Source organism: Pteropus alecto, unplaced genomic scaffold, assembly GCF_000325575.1.
Source record: "Pteropus alecto unplaced genomic scaffold, ASM32557v1 scaffold127, whole genome shotgun sequence".
Lineage (NCBI taxonomy): Eukaryota > Metazoa > Chordata > Mammalia > Chiroptera > Pteropodidae > Pteropus > Pteropus alecto.
Window position 1 is genome coordinate 201,005 of NW_006440646.1, and position 22,670 is coordinate 223,674.

The window sequence follows — 22,670 nt, forward strand, 5'->3', positions numbered from 1 at the left end:
TTTGGATTTTAAGTCTGATGTTTTTTTAACTTGGAAGAAAATATCCTGAATCCTGTCTGGGGTGCACATTAGTGTTTGGGTGTTACTGAGGATTTCATAGAAGTGTCCCATGTTCCACGGTGGAAGGATTAGTTAGGAAGAGGACATTGTTATTTACTCTGCTCCTCTAATGCTGCTGTGATTCAGAGGGAACTATTTTAAACCACTGCTCTTGAATCCAGTGGCATGGTGTCTTAGATGCTAATATGTTCTTGTGATTCAGGAAAATGTGCATGTATATACAGCTACCATTACCTTTGCCAGTGAATATTGTTTTTTGTGCCATGGGTAACCAGCTAGGTGCTCTCCTGGAATTTAGAGTGTAGGGGACTCCCCTCCCACTTTCCACCACTCACCCCGCCCCCCCCACCAATATTGTGAAAGATTCAAGCACAGTTAATGCTGAAATGTATTGACCTATCATATCCACTTATATGATGTCTTTAGATTATTTTTAATGAAAGTGTCAATTATAGGTATGGTATCACTGAGTCTAGAACAGTGGTTTCTCAATGTAGTTGAGCATCCAAATCATTTGAGTTAAAAAAAGTTACAAATTTCTAGGCCTCACCTCTGATTACAGAATCTGAATACCTGGCTGGGGCTCCAAGAAAACTCTTTGTGCTGACGTAATTGGCAGCATTGCCTTACAGAATAATCCTTAGGTCATATGTGGGGGTGGGGGTGGGTAGATGTAGGAATAGTTTGAGGATACAGAGAAGAACTGTTTTATTAACCACTTGAATCAGGGGTGGATTGTGGTATAGAAATAGCTAAATAAAATCTAACTTTTGTTCCTTTGAAGTTCTTTTTCAATCAGTACAGAGGTTTCTAAATTGGAATTTTCCTCTAACTCTAAGGATTGGGAAGGTAATGGAAGTTATTAAGCTGTTTTTAAAAAACAGCTTTGTTAAGATATAACTCACATCCTATTCAGTTTGCCTACTTTATGTGTACAATTGAATGGTTTTTGGTATAGTCAGAGGTTGTGCAGCCATCGTGGCAATAAATTTAGAACATTTCCAACACTCTGAAAGGAAGCCCTATATTCACTATATTATATTTAATACAAACAAATCTCACCATTGCCTAAGACCTTCCATGACCATAGGAATGCTTTGCGTCGTTCTACCTTGGTGGGCTACACAGCTCGTGGATTATCCAAGCCTTGGCTTCTCTTTTCACCCTTGCCTGCTGCATGGATTTGGCCTCTTTCCTTAGTTATTAGCACTTCACCTAAAGGGTAAAAGGAATTGAACTCCAAGGATGATTTTCCATTTTCTAGCTACAGTTGGTAGAGGATCTTTGGCCATTAGCAGCCTGGGAATATCTGATTGTCATTATATATACTTGGATTCATCAAAAGGTAGTTTGTTTTGACGTGAAGAAGGGCTGTTTTATAAACCGTGCAACTCCGACAAGTATATTGCCTGTTCCACCTACCTCGATTATAGGTTCTCAAACTTCAGCGTGCAAAGATTCAACCAAGGAGATTTCTGGGCCCTGCTCCCTGACATTCAATTTCCATGGGATGTGAACTAGGATTTTTGCATTTAGAAAATTGTCCCCACATCCTTCTGATTCAGATTGACTAGGGGCCAACTTTGAGAAATACTATCTGGGAGTTTGCACTTTGCTGTTCAGATACCAGCACAGCCTTCTCCGTAGTTAAATGCTTGGCAGGTAATAAGGTTTAATTATAGTGTATACAGTTTCCAAGGCAACACATTTTTTGTCACTTCTGCCTACCACGCTGGGGAGATTGAAAGGGACCACAGAGAGTCCTCAGTAAAAGTGTGGCCTCCAGAGCAATGTCATCGAAGTGCTTTATGATGAGTGGGTTTTTGTACCATTCATCCAAGGGCCCGGCTTGATGGCCGCGGCAATAACGAAAGTAAACACATTAGAAGCCACAGAGTCAGTGGACTTCTGGAGGCAGCCAGAAGGACATGGGGCGGGATGAATACAGCCATGCAGTTGCTTCTATTTCTCCCACTCTGCTTCTTCAGATCAGTTTAGTCCAGAATGATGAGGATGGTGGAGGAACAGGAGTCGACCTTTGGAACAATAATGGTCGGCTATGGTAAACATAAGACCACTATTTCTTAGTTCTCAAATGGATAGAACTGTTCAAGTTCACCTGCTCTCACTTTCTGTCAGTCAAGGCTTGAAGTGACATTTATAGAGCACTGATGATCACATGTGAGGCAAACTTCCACATAGATTTCCTTGCCTTTTTGACCTAAATGCAAAGGTTCCACACTTTGTACATTATCCAGGTTCAAGAATGAAAAGGATAAAGTCCATACCACATATTAGCACGGGCCTCTGCTTTTGGGTTTTAGCTTTAAAGCTGGAGGGCAGTGGAGAAAGCATTCAGCTATCAGACTTTGGGGTCTGGTCCTGAATTCCATCATATAAACAGACTTTGTGGCTACATAGGCAGGTTCTCTAACTTCTTGGAAGTTCCGTTTCTACCTCTGGAAAACGAGGGGCTTAGACTTGATCAAGAGTTTTAACTTTTGATGGGTGACAACCCCCTCACAGAATCCAGTGAAAACTAGGAACTTTCTTCTCTGAAAAAAAAAAAATAAATAAATAAAATATATATACACATTAAAGAAAATTACATTTACTTTCCAGGGGACCATAGACCCCCTCCTAAGTCAGGTGATTCTTTAGGACTTTTTCAGCTCTGACTTGGAGTGGCCGGGTCCCACAAGGACCTGGGAGTCTTTCATTGTTTAGAATGGCCTCCTGAGGAATGAGATGTTTGCCGAGGGAGTTTTTGTTGTTCCTGGCATTTTTACTAACTGCCCTGTGCATTTAGAGGGGAGAATGAAACCACACTGAGAAAAATAAATAGGGAATGTGTGGCATCTGGAAATATGAACTGTTGTCCTTATCATTTTTCACTATGGTGACCCTTCAAAAGGTGGTGGATGGTATAATCGTCACATGAAGGATCTGTAGAGGTATTAGTTTGGCATACAGATAACTGTATTTTGTATAATGATGGTTAAGCAGTGACTTAAACTTGTTCTACTTTTAATGTTTGGGAAGTTGAGGTAAATTTAAAGATTTGGTTAACTTAAAAATGTCAGAAGGCTCCAGGGAGTAATATCATGGGTGGATAAAATATACGTTCTTTACCACGTCATAGCTCTTAACTCCGACCACCTTCCTAACTCAACCCCAATCTCCTGCCCAGGGCCCAACATTGTGAGCCAATCAAGGGGGGATGTCTGTAGTGTTGATTTGGAAACCTGAGATACTTAATTTCTTTCTTTCTCTGCTTAGGTGCTGAAAAATCTCCTCTAGAGCTTTGGAAGTTGAATGGACTAAACATGAAGAGCTTGAAAGCGAAGTTCAGGAAGAGCGACGTAAGTACGCGGTGACTCACCGTCTGGCTGCTCCGGCTGTGCTCCCGAAGCTGCAGGCACGGTCCTCCACTCCTGCCTTGATAAGGCGCTGGGTTAATCAACTACAGAAACTAGAGCACTCTGGGCCCCGGCTCGGGGTGGCTTTCGTGAACGGCATGCTCCGGGTTCCTTGCTGTTTGTGTGTATAGCTTTCAAAACTGACATATTTAAATTCCTGCAGTCTGTGCCTTGTAGCGAAAGGAACAGTCAAACATCTTAAAGAAAGGAATCAGTAAAATTCTTAGCACTTCTAAATCCCCCAAATCTGATTCAGAATGTCATTTTTTAGAGGAAGCTAGTCTCATGAGACGGGTGAAGGAAATACATATTCGTATGGTTCATCTTTAGCTTTAGGGAGCTCTTTTTAACTGCTAAGGCTTTTGTGGTAAAACAATAACATCTGTTGCTGCCTGCACCTTCACTCCCCCTGAATTCCTGGGGTTCTTACTTGTTCGTTACCCATCTTAAAAGACTTTGGATTGGAGGAATCAGCTATGATGTCAGCATTATGAAACTTTGTCTCCCAGAGGAAAAAATGGAAAAAAATAACACAGCAGTAGGATTATACACAATGATATTTTAACAAAAGGTCACCTCATAAACTCTGCTGAGATTCCAGTCTTGTACTAGCTGCATTCCAGATGCTTCGAGTAGAATTATTGAATGGGAGAAATTCATAGACGGGTATCCAATGGAATTCTAGATATGTCGCCCTCATAATGGGCTTGCTTGGTTATCATTTAACATTAGATAATTAAAGGTGAACCTGGATTTTATTGCTTTGCCGTGAATTATATGACAGCTTGGCACAACCACATTTTTGCAATAAATGGAGGCTGTGTCTTTTACGGCTAACATGTCATACACACACACCTCCTTTTGGCTGAAGCTTATCTCCTGAGGCTGCATCATGACATATAACTTACTGCCGTGATAAGACCCAGACTAGAGAAGATGCTTGTGGGATGACTGCAGAATCTTGTCTCGCTTAAAGAAGTTAGAGCTAGAAAGGGCTTTTAAAACAAAGCTGGTTTCACCTCATTCTTCAGGTAAGTTAACCAAAGCTCAGAGAGTGAGAAATGCCTTGGCCAACGTCATTCAACTAGCCTTTGGCCAGTGAAAGCCTTGACTACCTACTTTGTTAGCTCTTTCCTTCTGCCACTCTCCTGAGAAACCCCCTTCGACTTCCTCATCTGCTGGCCATATGATACTATAGCCTACAGATTTCATTTGGCTTTCTGCTAAGAAGGAAAAGGTAGTTAAATGGAAAATGTTGCCCAGCTGAGCAGATCTGGGTTTGCAAATTCTGTGACCAGGTTAACAAATGTCTTTTCCATGCCAAGGGAATTTGGGTAGCTTCCATTTATACAAGTTGAGATTATTTTAGCAAAATTTAATCAGTCTGGAGTTGCATGATATATGAATAGAGGCAGGGGGAAATGATAGGTGCATAAACTTTTGGTTTAAAAATTAAAAACTGGTGACAATAGGGAGGGTGTTGCTGGAATCTAGTTTTTAAATAAAAACTGAAATATTACCACAATAAAAAAATTCACGGTAATAATACTATTAAAAGCTTCTGGGGTTTGGCAGCAGAAAGGCTGTTAGTTTGGCAGTTCGTGCTAAGAGAAGAAATGTTGGAAGAGTAAGCTTTAAGGAAGGAGAACGAAAAAAATTGGTATAATAGGGCCAGAAAATATCCAATGGCTCCCCAAACTCATCCCAAACTGCTTCTCAGAACCATACCACTGTGCAGCTAAAATGCGGGGGAATAAAAACAAAAGGAAAACCACTTCGAACCCCGCTTTCTTCATCAGCTATGTGATGATAGTAACTACGCATTATGGAGTATTTGTTGTTATGTCAGGTGCTATGCCAAGTCTTTATGAAAAACCATTTAATCTTACCACAACCTTATGTGGCAGGTATTCTCCTTAGGTTCATTTTACAGGTGAAGAAACTGAGACCTAGGGAGGCACAGAAACTCGTCTGGCTCCTTCGAGCTCTAAGCTGAACAACCAGTTTTTGTGCCAAAGTCGCCTGATTCCAGAGCCCAGGTTTCCTGAGAGAGGGAATTTGGCTGGAGATTTGAGTTTCTGAAACAGGGCAATCCCGGCAGTCGCTTGGAAAAGCGACTTTGGACCTAGGTGTGTGGCCTTGGGCAAATCTCTTACCTTTCTTGAACCTCAGGTTCCTCCCCTGAGAAGTGGAGAAAATATTAGCCTCACAAAGTTGTTATGAAGGTTAAATGTGCTCGTGTAAAACTCACATTTTAGGACCTAGCACTTAGGAGATGCTTCATAAATATTTATTCCTTTCTCTTAATGAGAAACCCACGATAAAAAGTGGGATTGGAAAAGTGTATATCATCCGGAGGGCAGAATAATCTGATAACAGTTGCTACCTCTGAGGAAGAAAACAGAGCTGGGAGTGGGTAGGAAGAGGGGCTGGCTTCTCAGTGTGTGCCTTTTGGTTGGACATTTTTTGTATGTGTATATGTAATCACTGGTTACAAGAAAAACAAATTTTAAACTTTTATATTCAGTTAAATGAGCCAGATTATAATCTTTATCCGAAACGAGTGGTCCTTCTCAAAGAAGGAACCTAAACCATCAGCCATTACATTTTCCTGCTTGTCTTTGTGTGAGGCTGAAAGGGGAAGCAGGAAGAAAGGGTTCTTTGTGTTTCTGGGGGGTAGGAAGAAGAGAGACAGCAGATCATGTTCGTGCTTTCACAAAGAGAAGGCAGGTGACCCACTGGCGTGATCGCGTTTCAGCCAGCCTGTGTCTGGGAGGTCTGCAGCTTGATCAGCTGGTGGCCACTGAGAGCGAAACCCAGGAGTGAAAAAGGACAAGAGTGGCCCAAAGGAGCCCCTTCCCCACCCCCCGTGGGTGGGCTTCAGGTTACTCTGCCACCCCAGGACCACCATGTGGGTAGAGATTTAATCCGAGTGTCTTTTCTCGGATTAGAACACTTAGATGACTACCTCATCAAAGGTGGGATTACGTGAGTGTAATAGGGGACTGAACCTCTTTCTGTGGACTGTGGTCAGATGAATGTCCTTATCTAGTTGCTTTAATCCCTGAATGCATTTGGGAGCCTGCAGACTACCCACAGAGGCCAAAGATAGTTACGGAGCTAAACACTTGTCCTTCTACAGCGGAGGGCATTTTTCAGTTCCCCGTTATAATTTTATTTTGGGCATCCATATACTTGGGTTAGATAGTAGAGAGAAGACAGAAGAATGTGAAGTATGGTTCTTGTCTTTAAGAAACTAACCAACTGAGGTGGGAGGAGAAAGATCACACTCAAGAAATAATTAAGGCAAAAATACGGATCGTGTAGAAGAGATATTAAAGGGACCTTCAGAATGGTATCAACCAGTTGTTAAATTGCGGGGTCTGGATGGTAAATGCTGTAGATTTTCAGAGAGGGGTGAATCACTGGAAATGGGAACATTTGAGAGAGCTCTGCAGAGGTAGGGCTTCTTTCAGGTAGAGGATGGGTAGGATTTGGAAGGGTGGTTAGGGAGGGGAGAAGAAGGTAATGCAGGGGAACCAGCCATGTAGCACAGTGGGTAGACTCTGTCTCAAAAAATTGCCCTTGACATGTGAGATTGTAATTCTTCATTCAGGAGCCCAGGAGAGTGACATGGTTTTGAGTCTTTTACTAAGAATACTATAAATATTTCATTCTCATTTTTAAAATGGATATCATTGATTTTTATGCTTATAAAATGAGCACAGTTTTAAATCGTCATTATTTATATCTTTTATGAGTACAGTTTGAAAGTGACTTCTTTACCTCTTTAAATATTTGCAGCAACTAGTATGTGGTTCCACATGGAAAAATGAGCTGTCATCATGAGAAATGAGGCCAAGAAGTCTGGGATTTCCCTTTGCTAATAAAATGCTCAGGCTTCTGGAATTTCTTTGTAAATGCCAATTTTTAGTGCCTTGAGTGAAATGGGTGGAGGTTGACGGATGGGAAATGGGGTTGAAAGATCTTTGTAACAAATCTTGAGACATACCTCTCAAACATGATCGAGACCTTCAGAGTTTACTTTGTGGGCGTATGTTTAATTTTATGAAAGATTTGTTCCCAATTATGTTTTCCATTGTAATAGGAAAGCACCGGACATTCCATAAAAAAAAAAAAGAATCAAAGCAGCCAATTCAAAATGGCCGGCTCCATGACAGATTAAATTGATGGTATTCTTTACACAGCAGTTACTAACGATTGTAGCTTTCAGCCAAAGAAATGCACACACCCCGTGAATCTTGAAGAACCAGACACATCCCGCTCAGACAGGAGTCTGAATTTCTTGCCTGTTTAGAGAACAGCTCTCTTGAAGGTCAATAATCACATCTCTGCCAAGGTATTTTTTCAAGGAGTTTTTAGTCCTTTAGAATACGTTTTTACAAATGCCCAAGGCTCCCTACACACACACACACACACACACACACACACACACACAAATGGGAGTCTTTAAAATCCAGGTCTATTGATGGAGGAGCCCTAGCCAAATCTATTGTAAAGCCAAGCCTCTTTTCTTCATAGACATAATTTAAAAATACATCAGAGGTGACCTTTGTGGGTGGAGATATGAGACTCTTGTAAACTTCTGGAGAGAAATTTGGTCAGGTTTGTGTCATGCTGCATATTTTCCAGGTCTTGTCAGCCCTTCTTAAATAGGCAATCTGTTTGCTGCCTGATTTCACCTTGTATTAGATGCCTACGGCTGCCATAAACACAAAATGAGTGGCTTAAACAGCGGAAATGTCTTGTCTCATAGCTCTGAATGCTAGAAGTTTGAGATCAAGGTGTCGGGGGCGGGGGGAGGGGGTGCTGGTTCCTTGTGAGGCTGTGAAGGTGAATCCGTACATGTCTCTCCTTGCTACTGGTGGTTTGCTGGCAATCAGTCACTGGCTTGTAGATGCATCAGCCCGATCTCTGCTTTCATGTTCACATGGTGTTCTCTGTGTGTATCTGGCTTCAAATTTCCATCTTTCAGAAGGACACCAGCCATATTGGATTAGGGCCCAAACTAATAACCTCATTTTAACTTGATTACCTTTCTAAAGACCCTAGCTCCAGGTCAGGTCATATTCTGAAGTACTTAAGACTTTAGCTTATCAATTTAGGGTGAGGGGTAGTGGGGGTACAGTTCAATTCAAAACATACCTCCATGCCTTTCCATCCTGGAGCAGTTTCTCCAAAGCCTTGGCACTCCGCCACTGAGCATGAACCCAGATAGACTTCAGCTCCTGAATCCTTTAGAGAATTTTCAGTGTCTAATAGAGTGAGACCAGAGTATCACAATGGTTTAGTGAGTGTCACTGCCTAATACATAATATTCATAGCAAGAGTAAATACATACTGATCGCTGACCTACTACACCAGAAATAAAGAGAAGAGTTCTCATTTATTAAATGCTTACTATGTGCCAGGCACTGTACCACGCCCTTTGCATGCTCTTTATCATGCGATGCTTATAAAACTCTATCAAGTAAAGACCATTGTTATAACATTGTACAGAGGAAGAAATTAAGGTCCAGGGAATTGGACAGTAAGTTGTCCAGAGTCACACATCTGAACCCTGGTTTTTCTTGACACCAGAGTTTGCACTGTCAACCACCGCACACACTTGCTGACAGGGCGTTCACATTCCTAAATCTTAAAAGCTTCAAACTGCATGAAATAAATTCTGCCCTATTGTCCTAAGTATAAAGACTGGTACAATGATTTTACATCATGACAAGTGATATCTATAGTCGCAAAGCTCACCAATATTGGTGTGCTTCCCCCTGGCAGAGAAGGATCTGGAAAATCTTAGGTTGTTTATTTCCTGAGAGGCAAACGTACTTCAGACTTTACTTTTAAAGTAAGAGAGAATAGATGCTACTCCAGAGCCAATAAAAATCTATTTCCGAATGGAGCCCTGTTTCTGGCTAACTATATCACAGCTTCATTCTAGTTACCCCAGACCATAATTCCAATAGTTCTTGTTTAAACCCGATACCATTCCAGCTGCAGCTAGAGACCAGTATGGTCTCTACACTTGGGTAAATCTGCTGGTCTATACAGCAGTGAATCATCTAGGTTGTTACCTCTTAGCTCTTTCTTCTAAATTAATCACCTAATCATTTCAAACTCTTGCTAACCTTGGTGCTTTTTTACTTGACAAATTCTTATAACCTCTCCCTGGGAGTGAAATAGAAATTGCTTCTGAATTCACTGTGTGGAGATTTTCAGTTGGGTTTCCACCCAAAGATCTTTGCTGTATGGTGGTGGTTATTTTCATTGGTATGGCAATAGGTGTCAGCATTAGCCAAAGGCCCCGTATGTCTATAAAGATGACAATAGTTTTAACTTTCCTTACCTCCTTTTAAATGAGAAAATTCAGTGTATTCTGATCAACTTGATTATCCAGTCATTACTTTTTATCACAATAATGAAAACTATTTTCACTTTTTGGGAAGTACTGTCTGGAATGGCTTCATTTTCTATTTTCTCTGGGGGGCCAAATGATCTGATTGTCTTTACCTCCCCTCTTTCCTCCTGGGTTGTCCAGTGGGTTAGCTGGCCGGAGAGTATAGAGATTGATAATGTGAGAAAAGAAAAAAAGCCTGAGGAACCACGTATGCTTTTTGGATGAGTTTATTCTGAGATGTATTTCCCAATGCTGAGAATGTTTCTATGGCAGTTTTTCAAATTCAGGCTGTGCTTTTCGAGGTTGTTTTCATGGCGGTCAGTGTGAACTCATGAAGTGGTCCGTTCTTCAGAGGGTTGTTTTATAACTGAGAGGCCGCAAGCTCCTTCTGCGAGGTCCCAAGGGCATATTTATTTAGGTATAGAATAAGCTATTATAACAAAATACCCTGCAATCAAATAGGATAGAAGTTGTTTTCTTCTCAAGTAAAAGTTTTGAGGACTCTAGGGCCAGCAGGATAGCACTGCCCCTTAGATTCATCCAGGGACCCAGGTCCCTTTATGACGTCCTGCTGCCACCTTCCAGAGCTGCACTGGGCGTTGCAGTAGCCGAGCACCACGTGTGGTTCCTCAGCATTTGAAATGTGGATGGTCCAAATGGAGATGCTTTATAAATGTAAAATACACACTAGATTTCAAAGACTTTACACTAAGAAAAAATGTAAAATATCTTATAAACTTATAATTGTACATTGAAGTGCTAATATTCTGGACGTACTAGATTAAATAAATACATTAAAATGAATTTCACCTGTTTCTTTTTATATTTTTAATGCAGCTACTAGCAACTTCAAAATGGCTTAAGTCTTGCATTAATTCTTTTGAACGGCACTGGTCTAGAGTGATGTTCCTGTTGCATATTCTGCATTTGAGTCTTAAGGAACCAGAAAGAGGGAGAATGAAATACAAGCATCTTTCCTTTTAAAGGATGTGACTCTTAAGAATACAGTCTTTGCCCTCAACATGGAACTGACTGGCACTTAGTCACGTGCCCTGACCTAGCTGCAAGGGAGGCAGGGCAAACGTTTTCTCTACCTGGCAGCCAGGAAACCAGCTAAACCTCAAGGGGAAGAAGGAATGGATACTGAAGAAGGTGAACTCAGTGTTGTGAGTTTAATTGCCACCCTTCCTCTGAAAGATATATTGAAGTTCTAACCCCTAGTACCTCAGAATGTGACCTCATTTGGAAGTACGGTCTTTACAGAGGTAATCAGGTTTAAATAAGGGCATTAAGATGGTTTAATCAAATATGACCAATGTCTATATGAAAAGTGGAAATTTGGACACAGAGACAGACAGGCACAGAGGGACAACTATGTGAAGAGACATAGTGAGAATGCCATGTGAAGATGAAGGCAGAGATCTGGGTGATGCCTCTATAAGCCAACGAATGCTAAAGATTGCCAGCAAACCAACAGAAGCTAGGAGAAGGGCATGGAACAGAGTCTACCTCACAGCCCTCGATCTTGGACTTCTAGCCTCCAGAACTGTGAGACAAGACATTTCTGTTGTGTAAATCACCTAGTTTGGGATACTTTATTGTGATAGCCCTAGGAAACAAAAACACTCAACCACAGGCATTTTTGTCCACAGTGAGGCTCATCTGAGAGTCGGATGCTAAAGATGTGACAAATGTTCGTAGTTTTGATTACTCTTATCCCAGAAGTGAATATTGGTTGCTATTTGCCCAGGTCCCCATTGTCCTATCGCAGCATGCCGTTTCGGGTGAAGTTAACTCCCTCTTCCATGTTAGAAATGGAAACTGCTCCTAAGTGCTACCAGCTGGTGGCATTAGATTATCAGTTAGGCTTTTCCCTTTATTCCAGGAATATGCTGGGTGTCCTGGTTTGATAAGAGGTGGGATTAACAGGACCTGTGTTAAGTATACCATTTACGGTCATCATTTTGGAATTGCTTACACGGATAGGAACTGTAATTACCTGATCTCACATCTTCATAGGAAGGTTGGGGAATGATGTCAGCCTATAGTTATACATTATAAACTTAGTTGTCAGTTACACCGAGTTCATGTATTTGGTCAACATGTAATTTATGAAATTGTGAAATATGAAGATTCTTAATTATATCAATTTCATTTGGAGATATATGCCAGTTTGACTCTCAAATTACGGGGCTTATCATTCTCAGCAAAACATCATAGATATGTTGGCCAAAAAAACCACCTTAAAATAGTGTGGCATTTCTACTTTCCAGACATGAAGCTTTATTACTATAACCTAAGATCATGTTAATTTTTTCTGTAGCCACATTCCCCTCTTGATTCTTATGGGGTTTATTATTGATTCTTTTCTACCATTATTGCTTGCAAAGCCCTGTTTCTTCATGTGCTTGTGCTGTTGGGTATGTGAACTCAAATGCAGAACACTATATTTATTTTAGTTAAATTTTATTTTGTTAGTTAAATTTGTTAAATTTAACTTAGTTTGATAAATCTATTGCTCTGGCTTTCACATCATTTTACATTCTGACTCTTATCGTGATCACATTGAGTCATCCACAAACTCGGTAGACACACCTATCTAATCTAAGTCATGAATAAGTGTAATGAACAGCTTTGCCTTCAGAGAGAGATATAGCTGAAATTATAGTATAGTTATTATATATAATATATATGGCATTGTCATATGTATATTATGTCATATAATTATTGACATCTTCCAAAGGGACAATGTCTTAAGCCTCATTCGTTGGGTTCTGGTTATAGCTGACCCATTGCACTGTTTCTCAGCTCTGTTTTCTATCTTGTCCCAGTTTTATCCCTTATTATCTATGTGATATTGGGCAAGTTACATAATCTTTCTCATCACTGGTTTTCTCGATCTGTAAACCGGGGTGGAGCCACCACCTCTCTTAAAGCACCGTCGCGAGGATTAGGATGAAATCTGGCATACTGTAAATTCTCGTAAATAGTAGCTAATGATATGTCCCCTGATGCCTCACATGGTGCCTGACATTAGGTCTTCAGCAGTGTGTGATGAATGGATGTTCTCAAAAAGTTTACTGTCTGGTTGGGAGACTATGATCAACATGCATGAAACAGTCAAAGTAGTACAAGGCTTATGTCGTTCAAAACAAAATCAGGAGTCCGGGCCATAAATACCGTGGGAGTTTAGAGAGGGATTCAGAGAATAGTTGAGTTTGGGGCTGGGCCTTCCTGACTGGGTAGGTTAGGATCAGCAGAGGAAACCAGTACTGGTGAGGGGACGTCAAGGGTAGAGGTGGGTGTGAGGAGATGCTGAGTGAAGAGATGCACATGGACAAGTAATAGAAAATAAAGGAAGATGAGAGGGATGGACTTATGCACAGCATTGAAAGCGGGGGGTGGGTGGGGCAGGCGAAACTGAAGAATGAGGTTTAGAGCTGATTGCATTTTGGGTAGGAGGATGATTTGGGGGTTTTGAGAGATTAGGCAGAGAAAAGGGCCAGGACTAGGGCCAAGGCCAGGGTGGTGGCTGCTCTGGGGAAGGAAAGGATGTGATCCTTTGAGTGGGTGTGGGATGAAGAGCAGGGAGGAAATCTAGATTCCTGTTGATACACAAAGGCCACACCCTGCTCCGGCATGCCAGCCAGCATAAGGCCCTTCATCTCCTGAGAAATCTGGTGTGGGCTCATGATTGCCTTTCACTAAGCAACTTGGTGGGAAGAGCCATTAGGAAACAAAAGAAAAAAAAAAGAAATGAAATTGTTTGATTTAAAAAGAATGTTTGGAGAATATTTATTTAATATTCAAATGCACTTCTGTGCCAGGCATTATTCTAAACAACTTAACAAATTGTAATTTATTTATTCTTCTTTATTAGGAGTACCATTCTTATCCCCATTTTACAGATGAGAAGACTGCGACTTGATAACTTGCTGTGTTAGTTGGCTAGTGCTGCTATAATAAAGTAGTACAAATGGAGGAGCGTAAACGACAGAAATTCACTGTTTCACAGTTCTGGAGGATGGAAGTCCCAGATGAAGATGTCAGTGGGTCTGAGGGCTGTGAGGGAGACTGTTCCATGGCCTGCTTCTTACTCTGGTGGTTTGCTAGCAATCTTGGCATTCCTTGGCTTATAGACGCATCACCTAGATCTCTGCCTTCATCTTCACATGGCACCCTCCCTGTGTGGGTCTCGTGGGTCTCTCTGTTCAAATTTCCCCCTTTCACAAGGACACCAGTCATTTTATATTAGAGACCCATCTTTCTCCAGAACAACTTTATCTTAACTAATTACATCTACAGCGACCCTATTTCTAAATAAGGTTACATTCTGAGGTAGTGCAGGTGAGGATGTCAACATATGAATCATGGGAAGACACAATTCAACCCATAACACTTGTCCAAATCACAAAGGCGAAGTCAGAACCAGGACTTGTGCAGGGGACTCTAGCTCTAGAAGCCACACCTTCACCACAGTGTCTGTGATTGCTGATAGGCACAGGTGTTTACTGTTGGAGATAGAAAATAGGATTCCTGCCAACCAAAAATAAAAGCTTGGAAATGGGTTTCAAATTCTCCTTTTACAATTTCCAGTGACAACTGACAGATGATAATCATGGATAAACTTTGACCAAAACATGCTTCAGCAAAGCCTACTAGCCAGATTCCCAAGGTCGATTTGAAAGCCTTCGGTGCCCAGGTGAGAGGAGGGCGGGAGAATATGGGAAGCAAAGCAGTTAGACCTGTTTTGGGGAGGGATGGGGCGGTTGAGAGGAGGATCTAAAATGCAAATGGGGACCTGAGACTTTCAGAATGTTTGTCTTGTTTTCTGTTTTTGAAATAACAAAGGGCACGACTTAGACTAGGTTGGCTGTGCTTGTGAAAGTTTGGGGCCCAGATGTCCCTTAAGTGGCGATTCTAGCGCTGGGACAGGTCATAGCTGTGCCCTCTGAATAGCTGGGATGTAGTTTGTTTTGTAAGCTCTGGTGAGTGTTCAGCCAGGAAGTCCTGAGAGTCTGGCACTGTAGATTCCTGCCTTTCCGAGAGAATTTACAAGCCACCTTTTCATCTCCCTCACAGTGAGCTCATGGATTTAGGTGGCAGAGGCAGTTCTGTGTCCTCATAGGATGAAATCATCGTCCCCGCTCCATCTGCAGCATCCAGCACCAGGCATCAGGTGCTGTGTTGGATGAATGACCAAGAGCAATGTGAAAATACTGGCAGTTCATTGTCACCTCATTTCTCTGCCCCTCTTTGCTCAGTATTTACTATTCTCCCCATATCACGAATGGATATAAAAGTGCAGAGGGTTTTTTGGGTGAGTTTCCTTAAGGATGGTTTGAATGTCCTCTTGGCCACTTTTGATTCTGTTACGTGATATGAACAAGCATCGTTGGAGGGCCCGGCTTGTTATGTGCAACCTACCTGTGTACGTGTTTTGTACTCAGACAGTGAAATTATTTTGTATCTATAGCTGGATCTCCAGTGGCTAGAGATTGACACTAACTAGAACTAAGTCATGAACTTAGACCTGGTGTAGGCTAATGAACTAGCCTATGTTCCATGGGCAAAACACATCTAAATTTAGACCCAATTTACTGACTGACATCCGTGTCTCATTGGTCACAAAAGACCCTCAATGTTACTGATTAAAAATGCAGCCACTTGTTACCGGAGACAAAACAGTGCTCAGGCCCTGGTTATGATGAGATGACTGTTTCAGTCTCATTTAAAGGATGCTCTAATATCACTGTTATTCAATTTTTATATATTTGTGAGTCATTTGGCCAAAGTTTGTCAAATATTCTGGACAATTTGCTCCTAGCTGGGGAAGAATTCTCCAGAGTAGTCAGATAAGCTCTCAAAACAGACAGATAGGTCTTAGTTCATGGCCTTAGTTAGGTGTATTGTAGCGAATGTTCCATATCTTTGAGACTCTGTAACTTTCAAACCCATTGTGAATCCTGTTGGCATATTCATTTCTTTATTACAGATATGTGTTATATAAACAATACTTTTGGGTTAGCCATCGTTATCATTTTTGGCCCACTTAAGGGGAGCTATGTGAAGGAAATAATCTAAAAAATGAACTTTTTTTGTAGTATTATTTATATTAATGAAAGATAGAGAGTAACCCATATTTTGGAAGAGTAGGCAAATAATAGGTGTTACACTCATAGAGAGGAATGTTCTAGAGTTGTTAAAAACATTAAGCTTAAAAAGTATGCAGTAACTGGGAAAGTACATATCATAAATTAAGTAGAAAGTCAAGTTATATTGTATAATTAAACAGTCAAGTTATATTGTATAATGAAAAACAAGCACATATGATATATATCAATACTTCTACCTAGGGGAATACTGAAGAAATAAGGTTGGGCAAAAATGTTCAGCTTTCAGGATATTCATCATGGCAATACTTTTAAATTTATGAAAACTAGAAACCACTTAAGTATTATAGTAAAAAAAAAAATTGGCTGAGTATATTTTTGGGTACATATTACAAAGCCATTAAAAATGTTGCAGACAGCTATTAAAGAAAGCTGTTTCGTATATTATTAAAAGATAAAAGCAAGTTCTAAACATATTTGTGATGTTTAAAATTTTTTTAGTGTTTTTTTTTCCCTTCATAGAAAAAAATCTGGAGGATATGAACAGGGTAAGAGGTCTCTATGGGCGGATTTAAGTTTTGTGGAGCCTAAGGTTTATACGAAAATATATGGGAGTCTTTCTTTTAAAAATACCAGATTTTACTTTACAAATTTTACCTCCCCCAAAAGAAAACGTATACTATGTGAGCACATTGCTAGTCTTGGAAGAGTATACAAGCGAAGGGGTGCTGAAGTTTGAGCTTCAGTAGCTTTAGGTAAAGCAAGCAGCCTCTGGTGCCCAGGTCTGCATTTTTGCATCTTCTGAGCTGAAAGTAGGGGAAGTCTACAACCTGTGGCATTCAGCACATCTCAGGATCCAGCAGTTACTTGTTAGGCCCTCTGCTGATGCAGTCACAAGCCTGGCAAATTGCTTTAATGAACAGGGTACTTAGGAAAACTCGTGGTGGTTTTCTTTACCTCTTTCAGGTACATTTATGTTTTTTTCTATAAGTTCAGTCATTCTTCAAGTGTGATGCCTGGACCATCAGCATCAATGTTCCCGGGAACTTGTTAGAAATACAAATTTCTGGACTCCCTTCAGATTCGCCTGATCAGAAATTCTGGTCCTGGGGCCCCAGAAAGCCCCCTCCCCACTTCCCACTCCAAGCAGATTCTGGTGCTAAATAGTTTGAGATCTAATCCATACTATATATGACAAGCTTTTTTATCTGCTGATGACAAAGATCCACCCACAGAGATTCTTTGTCCTTTGAGAGAGTGTTGTGTCACAACTTCGAGTGAAAGATTTATAGATTATAGCACTTTCAGTAATAATGGAGAGCTGTACAGATGAACACATCTATCAGTGTGCTTTGTTATCTGCCTTTCCTAAACTCTACAAGGGAATCAGTATCCATAATTAGTTGACTGGCTGGGCAGTATTTTGTGCACGGAATCCAGAAAGTATCCTTTAAGAGTTAAGATTGTTCATTAGTTAAGCCCTAATTTTTCATGTTCCACTTACTATCTCTAACCTCTCTTAGCCTCTATTTCCTACTTAGTAAAATGAGAATTTTAGACTAGTCCTGTCCTCCTAGGATATTGTGAGGATTCAATAAGAAAAAAAATGCTTAAGATATTCACTTCTCTTTTCTAAATACTTTCTAATTCTATCCCCAGTTGTAGACCCCATCCGTTCAATCTGTTTTTTTTTCTAAATGTTTCTTTTATTTTTATATTCCATTATCTGAATTTTATAAATGTTATGGATAATGAAGAAGTTATTTTTAGCTCCTTATGGGCTGACTTCAAGGTTTGTTTATTGCTCGATTTATATTCCGTGAGAAGTTAACAAATGCCTCCTTCTGTGAATGTGGGACAAGGTGATATCAGACCTGTGCTATCTACTCCTACAGCTACCTGCTCACGTGTCTGCTGAGCATGTGCAATGTGATTAGAGTGACTAAGGAACTGAATTTTAAATTTTATTAATTTTAATAAATTTAAACTTAAAAATGAATACTCCATTCAAACATTGGAAAGCTTGAAGTTTGAAACAACTTGAGTAGGTGGATTTATTTTTCAAGTGTAAATTTCATGAAATCTAAATACACGTCGAGTTACTTCCAATAAAAATGTAGCATCTGAATTGAGATGTGATGTTAACTCTACAGGGTTTTGAAGACTTAGTATGCAACAAGAATGTAAAATATCCTGTTAGTAGTTTTCATATTGATTCCATGCTGAAATGATAACATTTGGGTTTTATAAAATGGAATTAATTTCATCTACTTCTTTTTCCTTTTTTTTTTAAGGTGGCTATCAGAAAATATAAAACATGGCTTGCATTACATTTCTCTTGGGTAGCATTGTTAGACTCTAACATGAAAACAAAAAACTTGAGAAAGTAAACCTTGCACCTGTAAGTCCAAACGCGAGATGATACTGGTCCCCTCAGTCATTTCTTTACATTGGCAAGATCAGTTCTGAGGGTTCACGCTTGGAAGCTACCAGCCACCCACCTTTGTGGGACCCACTGATGGCCACTTTTCTTTTTTCTTTTGATGTTTACAAACATGCTCTGTATTTGAGTAAGTGATTTGCCCTCTGAACTTAAGGGGAATTTGACTTATAGATGCTGGTTTAACAACACTAATTTCAATATGGAACATTTCAATGAAGTGCATTTTTTTAATGCTGTGTTTTGGCTTTCGTGTGTTTTTTTTTCTGTCAAGTGTTCTCGGAGCATAGGAATGTAATTGTTCTGCCCCAGTGTTTTTCTCTGTCCATACAAGGGAGTTATCATTCCTGGAACTCAGATTTATAACCACTTCCTTATTTTTGTAATGCCTCCTAATATACTTTTTAAAAAGGGACCTGACCTTCACATAATTTATACTTTTCCTTGAAATGTTAAATTGCCCACTTCAGCATCCTTAGCTTTATAAGACCCATGGAATGTGTACATCTTCCCATATTAAAAATTACTCATTAAATAGCACATCGAAGATTTCTTTAAGGTAAACATAAATATAGTGTCACTTAAGGATTATTTTCTGCCTTTATATGGTTTCTGGTGTATTTGGTGGGCCCTTACTCAGAATATCTCAGGCTGAGTGATAGATTTGAGGCTGATATTCAGACACTTATGTTGACATTTTAAAGGTGATACTTACGCTGTGGAGTTCTGGACTTGTGGAAGAAATTTTTCATTTCGGAAGGAGCTTGCATTGGTGTTGGGCCCGTTGTACAATTATGCTATATCACAAAAGACCGTGACCTTTTTATTCCTAATCTATGTAGTTCACTCTTCATTCCTGGCTCCTGTTACAACAGGAGTGTTTTTCTCAGCCTCAAAGGCCAGGTTATCTGTGCCATCGTATGAGCACAGAAGTAATGCTTGTGCCCCCTTCTGTGCACGTGATTCTTTGACCTTGAACTTTGTAGTGTGATTGCATTTCATGAAAAATATCTTCTTTCCACTCCAGAAAAGCTTTTCATCCTTTTAACAGGAGGCAGTGACTCAATCAAGACCTCCAGCTCACACCGACAGCTCCCCTCGCCAATTATAGCATATTAAGAGATGATAAATATATAAAACACGAGGCCAGAGAGGCAAAGAGGCTGGCTCAACGTTTTCTTGTTTCTTCTGGGTGGCGTCAAGACTTGGCAGACAATTTTGTGGACAGAACAGAGGCTACATTTACTGATCTCAGCTCTGCCAATTACGCGTGTGACTGCTACAAGTCAGTGCACCTCCCTGGGCTTCCACGTTGGTGAAATAAGATGCTCTCGAAACTCTCATTAAGCTTTAAAAGTCTGTATTTCCTGTTGAAGTCTCTTTCCAACTCCCTGTGCTCCCATCCATCTCTGTGTCCACTGGTAATTGCTTCTGTAAGAGAGTCTGAAAGCAGTACATTTATTTTTACTGGAATTGTGCAAGGTCCCATGAGCATCTGGGAAAAAGAATACACATTTAATAGGAGTGTGTTCAAGTCTTCCTTAGTACCTCGTCAGAAGGTGTCTTCTTCTTCCTCTTGCGCATAACGTTTCTTGTAATCTCTACTAATTACGAACAAACAGGGAGGAAAGAATGTGATCCTATTGTATGTAGTGATTATAATGACCTTCCCTTGAAATACGCAGGTCTTTTTTCGTGGTTCTCTAAGCACAAAGCAAAGCTGTAGACAGGAAATCTCCAAGTCTCTGACCTTCTCTCCACGGGGAAAATCAAAGCTTTGAAAAATGGTGAAAGAAGAAAGAGAAGTTGAGGCGAGGCAGGAGGAAAGAGAGGAAGAAAAGGGCTGTTTCTGTTTCACATGGCTACCATATTTACAGATATGTTTTGTTTCTGAAGTGGCTTGAGTAAAGATTGTCTTGTCAAGAAATGAAGTAGCTTTTATAAAAGCTAAGCTGCTTCTGAGTTTTATCTACATGTAATTGAAGATATAATTTAATATACTCTTTCGAACCATATTTAAAGTAATGAAACAGTAGAAAGAAATTTAAATGGTTTTAAGAAGTTTGCAGTGTTCTGACTGTATAAATGTGTCAACTGTTAAACAATTGTCAAATAATTACCTTGCCCTTTCACCAAAACAAAACAAAACCAAAAACCTTTTTCTTAAATTTATTTATAATATATTTCATAGGCGGTAGGTATCTTTGGATTTAGATACTTGGCTATTTTGCAAAGTCACAATGGTGAAAATATTGGTAGTTTTTTTTTTAAACTGAGATAAAATTTGATTTTCTATTAAAACTACAGAGGGTGGGATTAAATATAAACGACTGTTATGCCACAGGTAAAATTAGATGCCTGAGAGCCTTCTTGGAGGGGTAAAGTTAAAACATTGCCAATCAGTCAATGGTGGAACAATTAATCATATGCAAATTTGATTTTTAAAATCAACTTTCAAAGTCAATAGTTACTCAGTGTCAGTTTCACACAGAATGGGTTTTCCTAGTATTTCTGAGGTTTGGAGGGGTTTTTCCCTTCCCCACTGATGTTTAAAAAAAAAACAAACTTTACCCATATCATCTTAGGCAGTTGTTCTTAACTCCTGCTGCACATTAAAATTACCTGGGGAACTTAAAAAACAAAAACAAAACAAAACTATTATCACTCCACCCACCCCCAAACCAACTGAATCAGAATTTTTGGAGAGGAGCCTGGGCTGGGTACTTTTCAGACTCCTTGGGAGACTGTGCTGTGCAGAGTGTTGACAACCTCTGATCCAGGTGTTCATGTAGCAGGAAGCAGTTGTAGATAATCCTGATCTGAGTGGCATCAGAATGAATTCTCCCCATCTCCCCACCCTCAACGCCCATTGATAACAAGTGGAAAAATCTGGTTTTCAAACCCTTCTGGAGAAAGCAAATGAAATTTAAAGCCTGAATTTAAATGCAATTTAAATTATTTTCAAGTGGTCTTTTGCATTTCTTTCAGTCTGCATTCATACTGAGTTGTATGGGCAAATATCTTCAGTCTGAGACCAGGGACCCTGAGTTCGACCTTGGCAAGGAAATAACATTCCCACTAGCCAATTGTATTCTTTTGCTAGAGCTGCCATAACAAAGTACAGCAAGTCCTCTCTTAACATCATTGATAGTTTCTGCTACTTTAAGTGAAAAAATGCAAAATTTTTACCGTAAGCCGATTGATAAAACAAGAGTTAGGTTCTAAAGACATCTCACTGATGTTATAAGGAAATGGCTTGAACTAAACGATGTTATTTTAGGGCCTGCTGTTCCATAAACTGGGTGGCTCAGAACAACAGAATTTACTGTCTGGCAGTGTTGGAGGCTGAAATTAGGGTATCAGCAGGGCCCTGTTTCCCCCCGGAAACCAGTCCTTCTTGCTTTTTCCTAGCTTCTGGTAGGTGCTGGCAGTCTTTTGCAGTCTTTGCTTTGTAGATGCATCCATCATTCCAATCCTCAACCTTCACATGATTGTCTTCCCTCTGTGTCTGCCCCTACCCAAATTTCCTCTTTTAATAAGGACACCAGGCATATTGGATTAGGGCCCACCCTAGGGACCTCATTTTAACTTAATGAGCTTATCAAGACTCTATTTCCAAATAAGGTCACATTCTGAGGTGCTGGGGGTTAGGACTTCAGTACATCTTTTTTTGAGAGAACTTAATTCAAACCACAACACCAGAACATGGAAAAGAATCTCTCTTTAATATGTTTATTTCGTTCTTTTCTTCATTACATTCCGAGGGTTTAATTCTTCACTCAGAAAGTAACGACAGACAAACTATAAGTCAGAATCATTTTCCTCGGTGGATGGGGTATGCCAGATTCAAGAGGTTTCTGGTACAACTAAGCCCCTCCCATCCCTCTTCTTCATAGGATTTTCTCAGTATCAGCCTGAGTGACATAGCAAATGAAATCAGAATCCTGCATTAGTCCTAGAGTGCATTCATTCATTACAAGTTTATCCTTAGATCACCCACGCACGGTTCCAGAACTGCTAGGCTGGTAGAATATAAGTAACTATATGGTCCTCCATGTATTTATTTGGAGGAAAGAAACGCTGCAATGGACAGGAAAACAGGTGTACAAAATAGTTGACTTCTACACGTCACCAAGTACAGTACACCTTTCCCTCTGCAGCTATACTTTATCCTTAAAGAAAAATCCATCCACCCACAGGCTAAATAAAGGCCTTCAACCAAC

At 40.2% G+C, this 22,670-nt stretch overlaps 1 protein-coding gene across 3 annotated transcripts in view; it reads left to right on the forward strand.

The window, feature by feature from the left end:
- The window catches only part of RAI14 (retinoic acid induced 14), a 129,101-nt gene that overhangs the window by 17,833 nt on the left and 88,598 nt on the right, over window positions 1-22,670 (forward strand). For all 3 annotated transcript variants that reach the window (XM_025050960.1, XM_015593962.2, XM_015593964.2), the window contains exon 2: window positions 3,340-3,422. In XM_025050960.1, coding sequence (XP_024906728.1) covers window positions 3,387-3,422 — 36 coding nt within the window. In that variant the 5' untranslated portion in view covers window positions 3,340-3,386. The remainder of the gene's footprint in view (window positions 1-3,339; window positions 3,423-22,670) is intronic.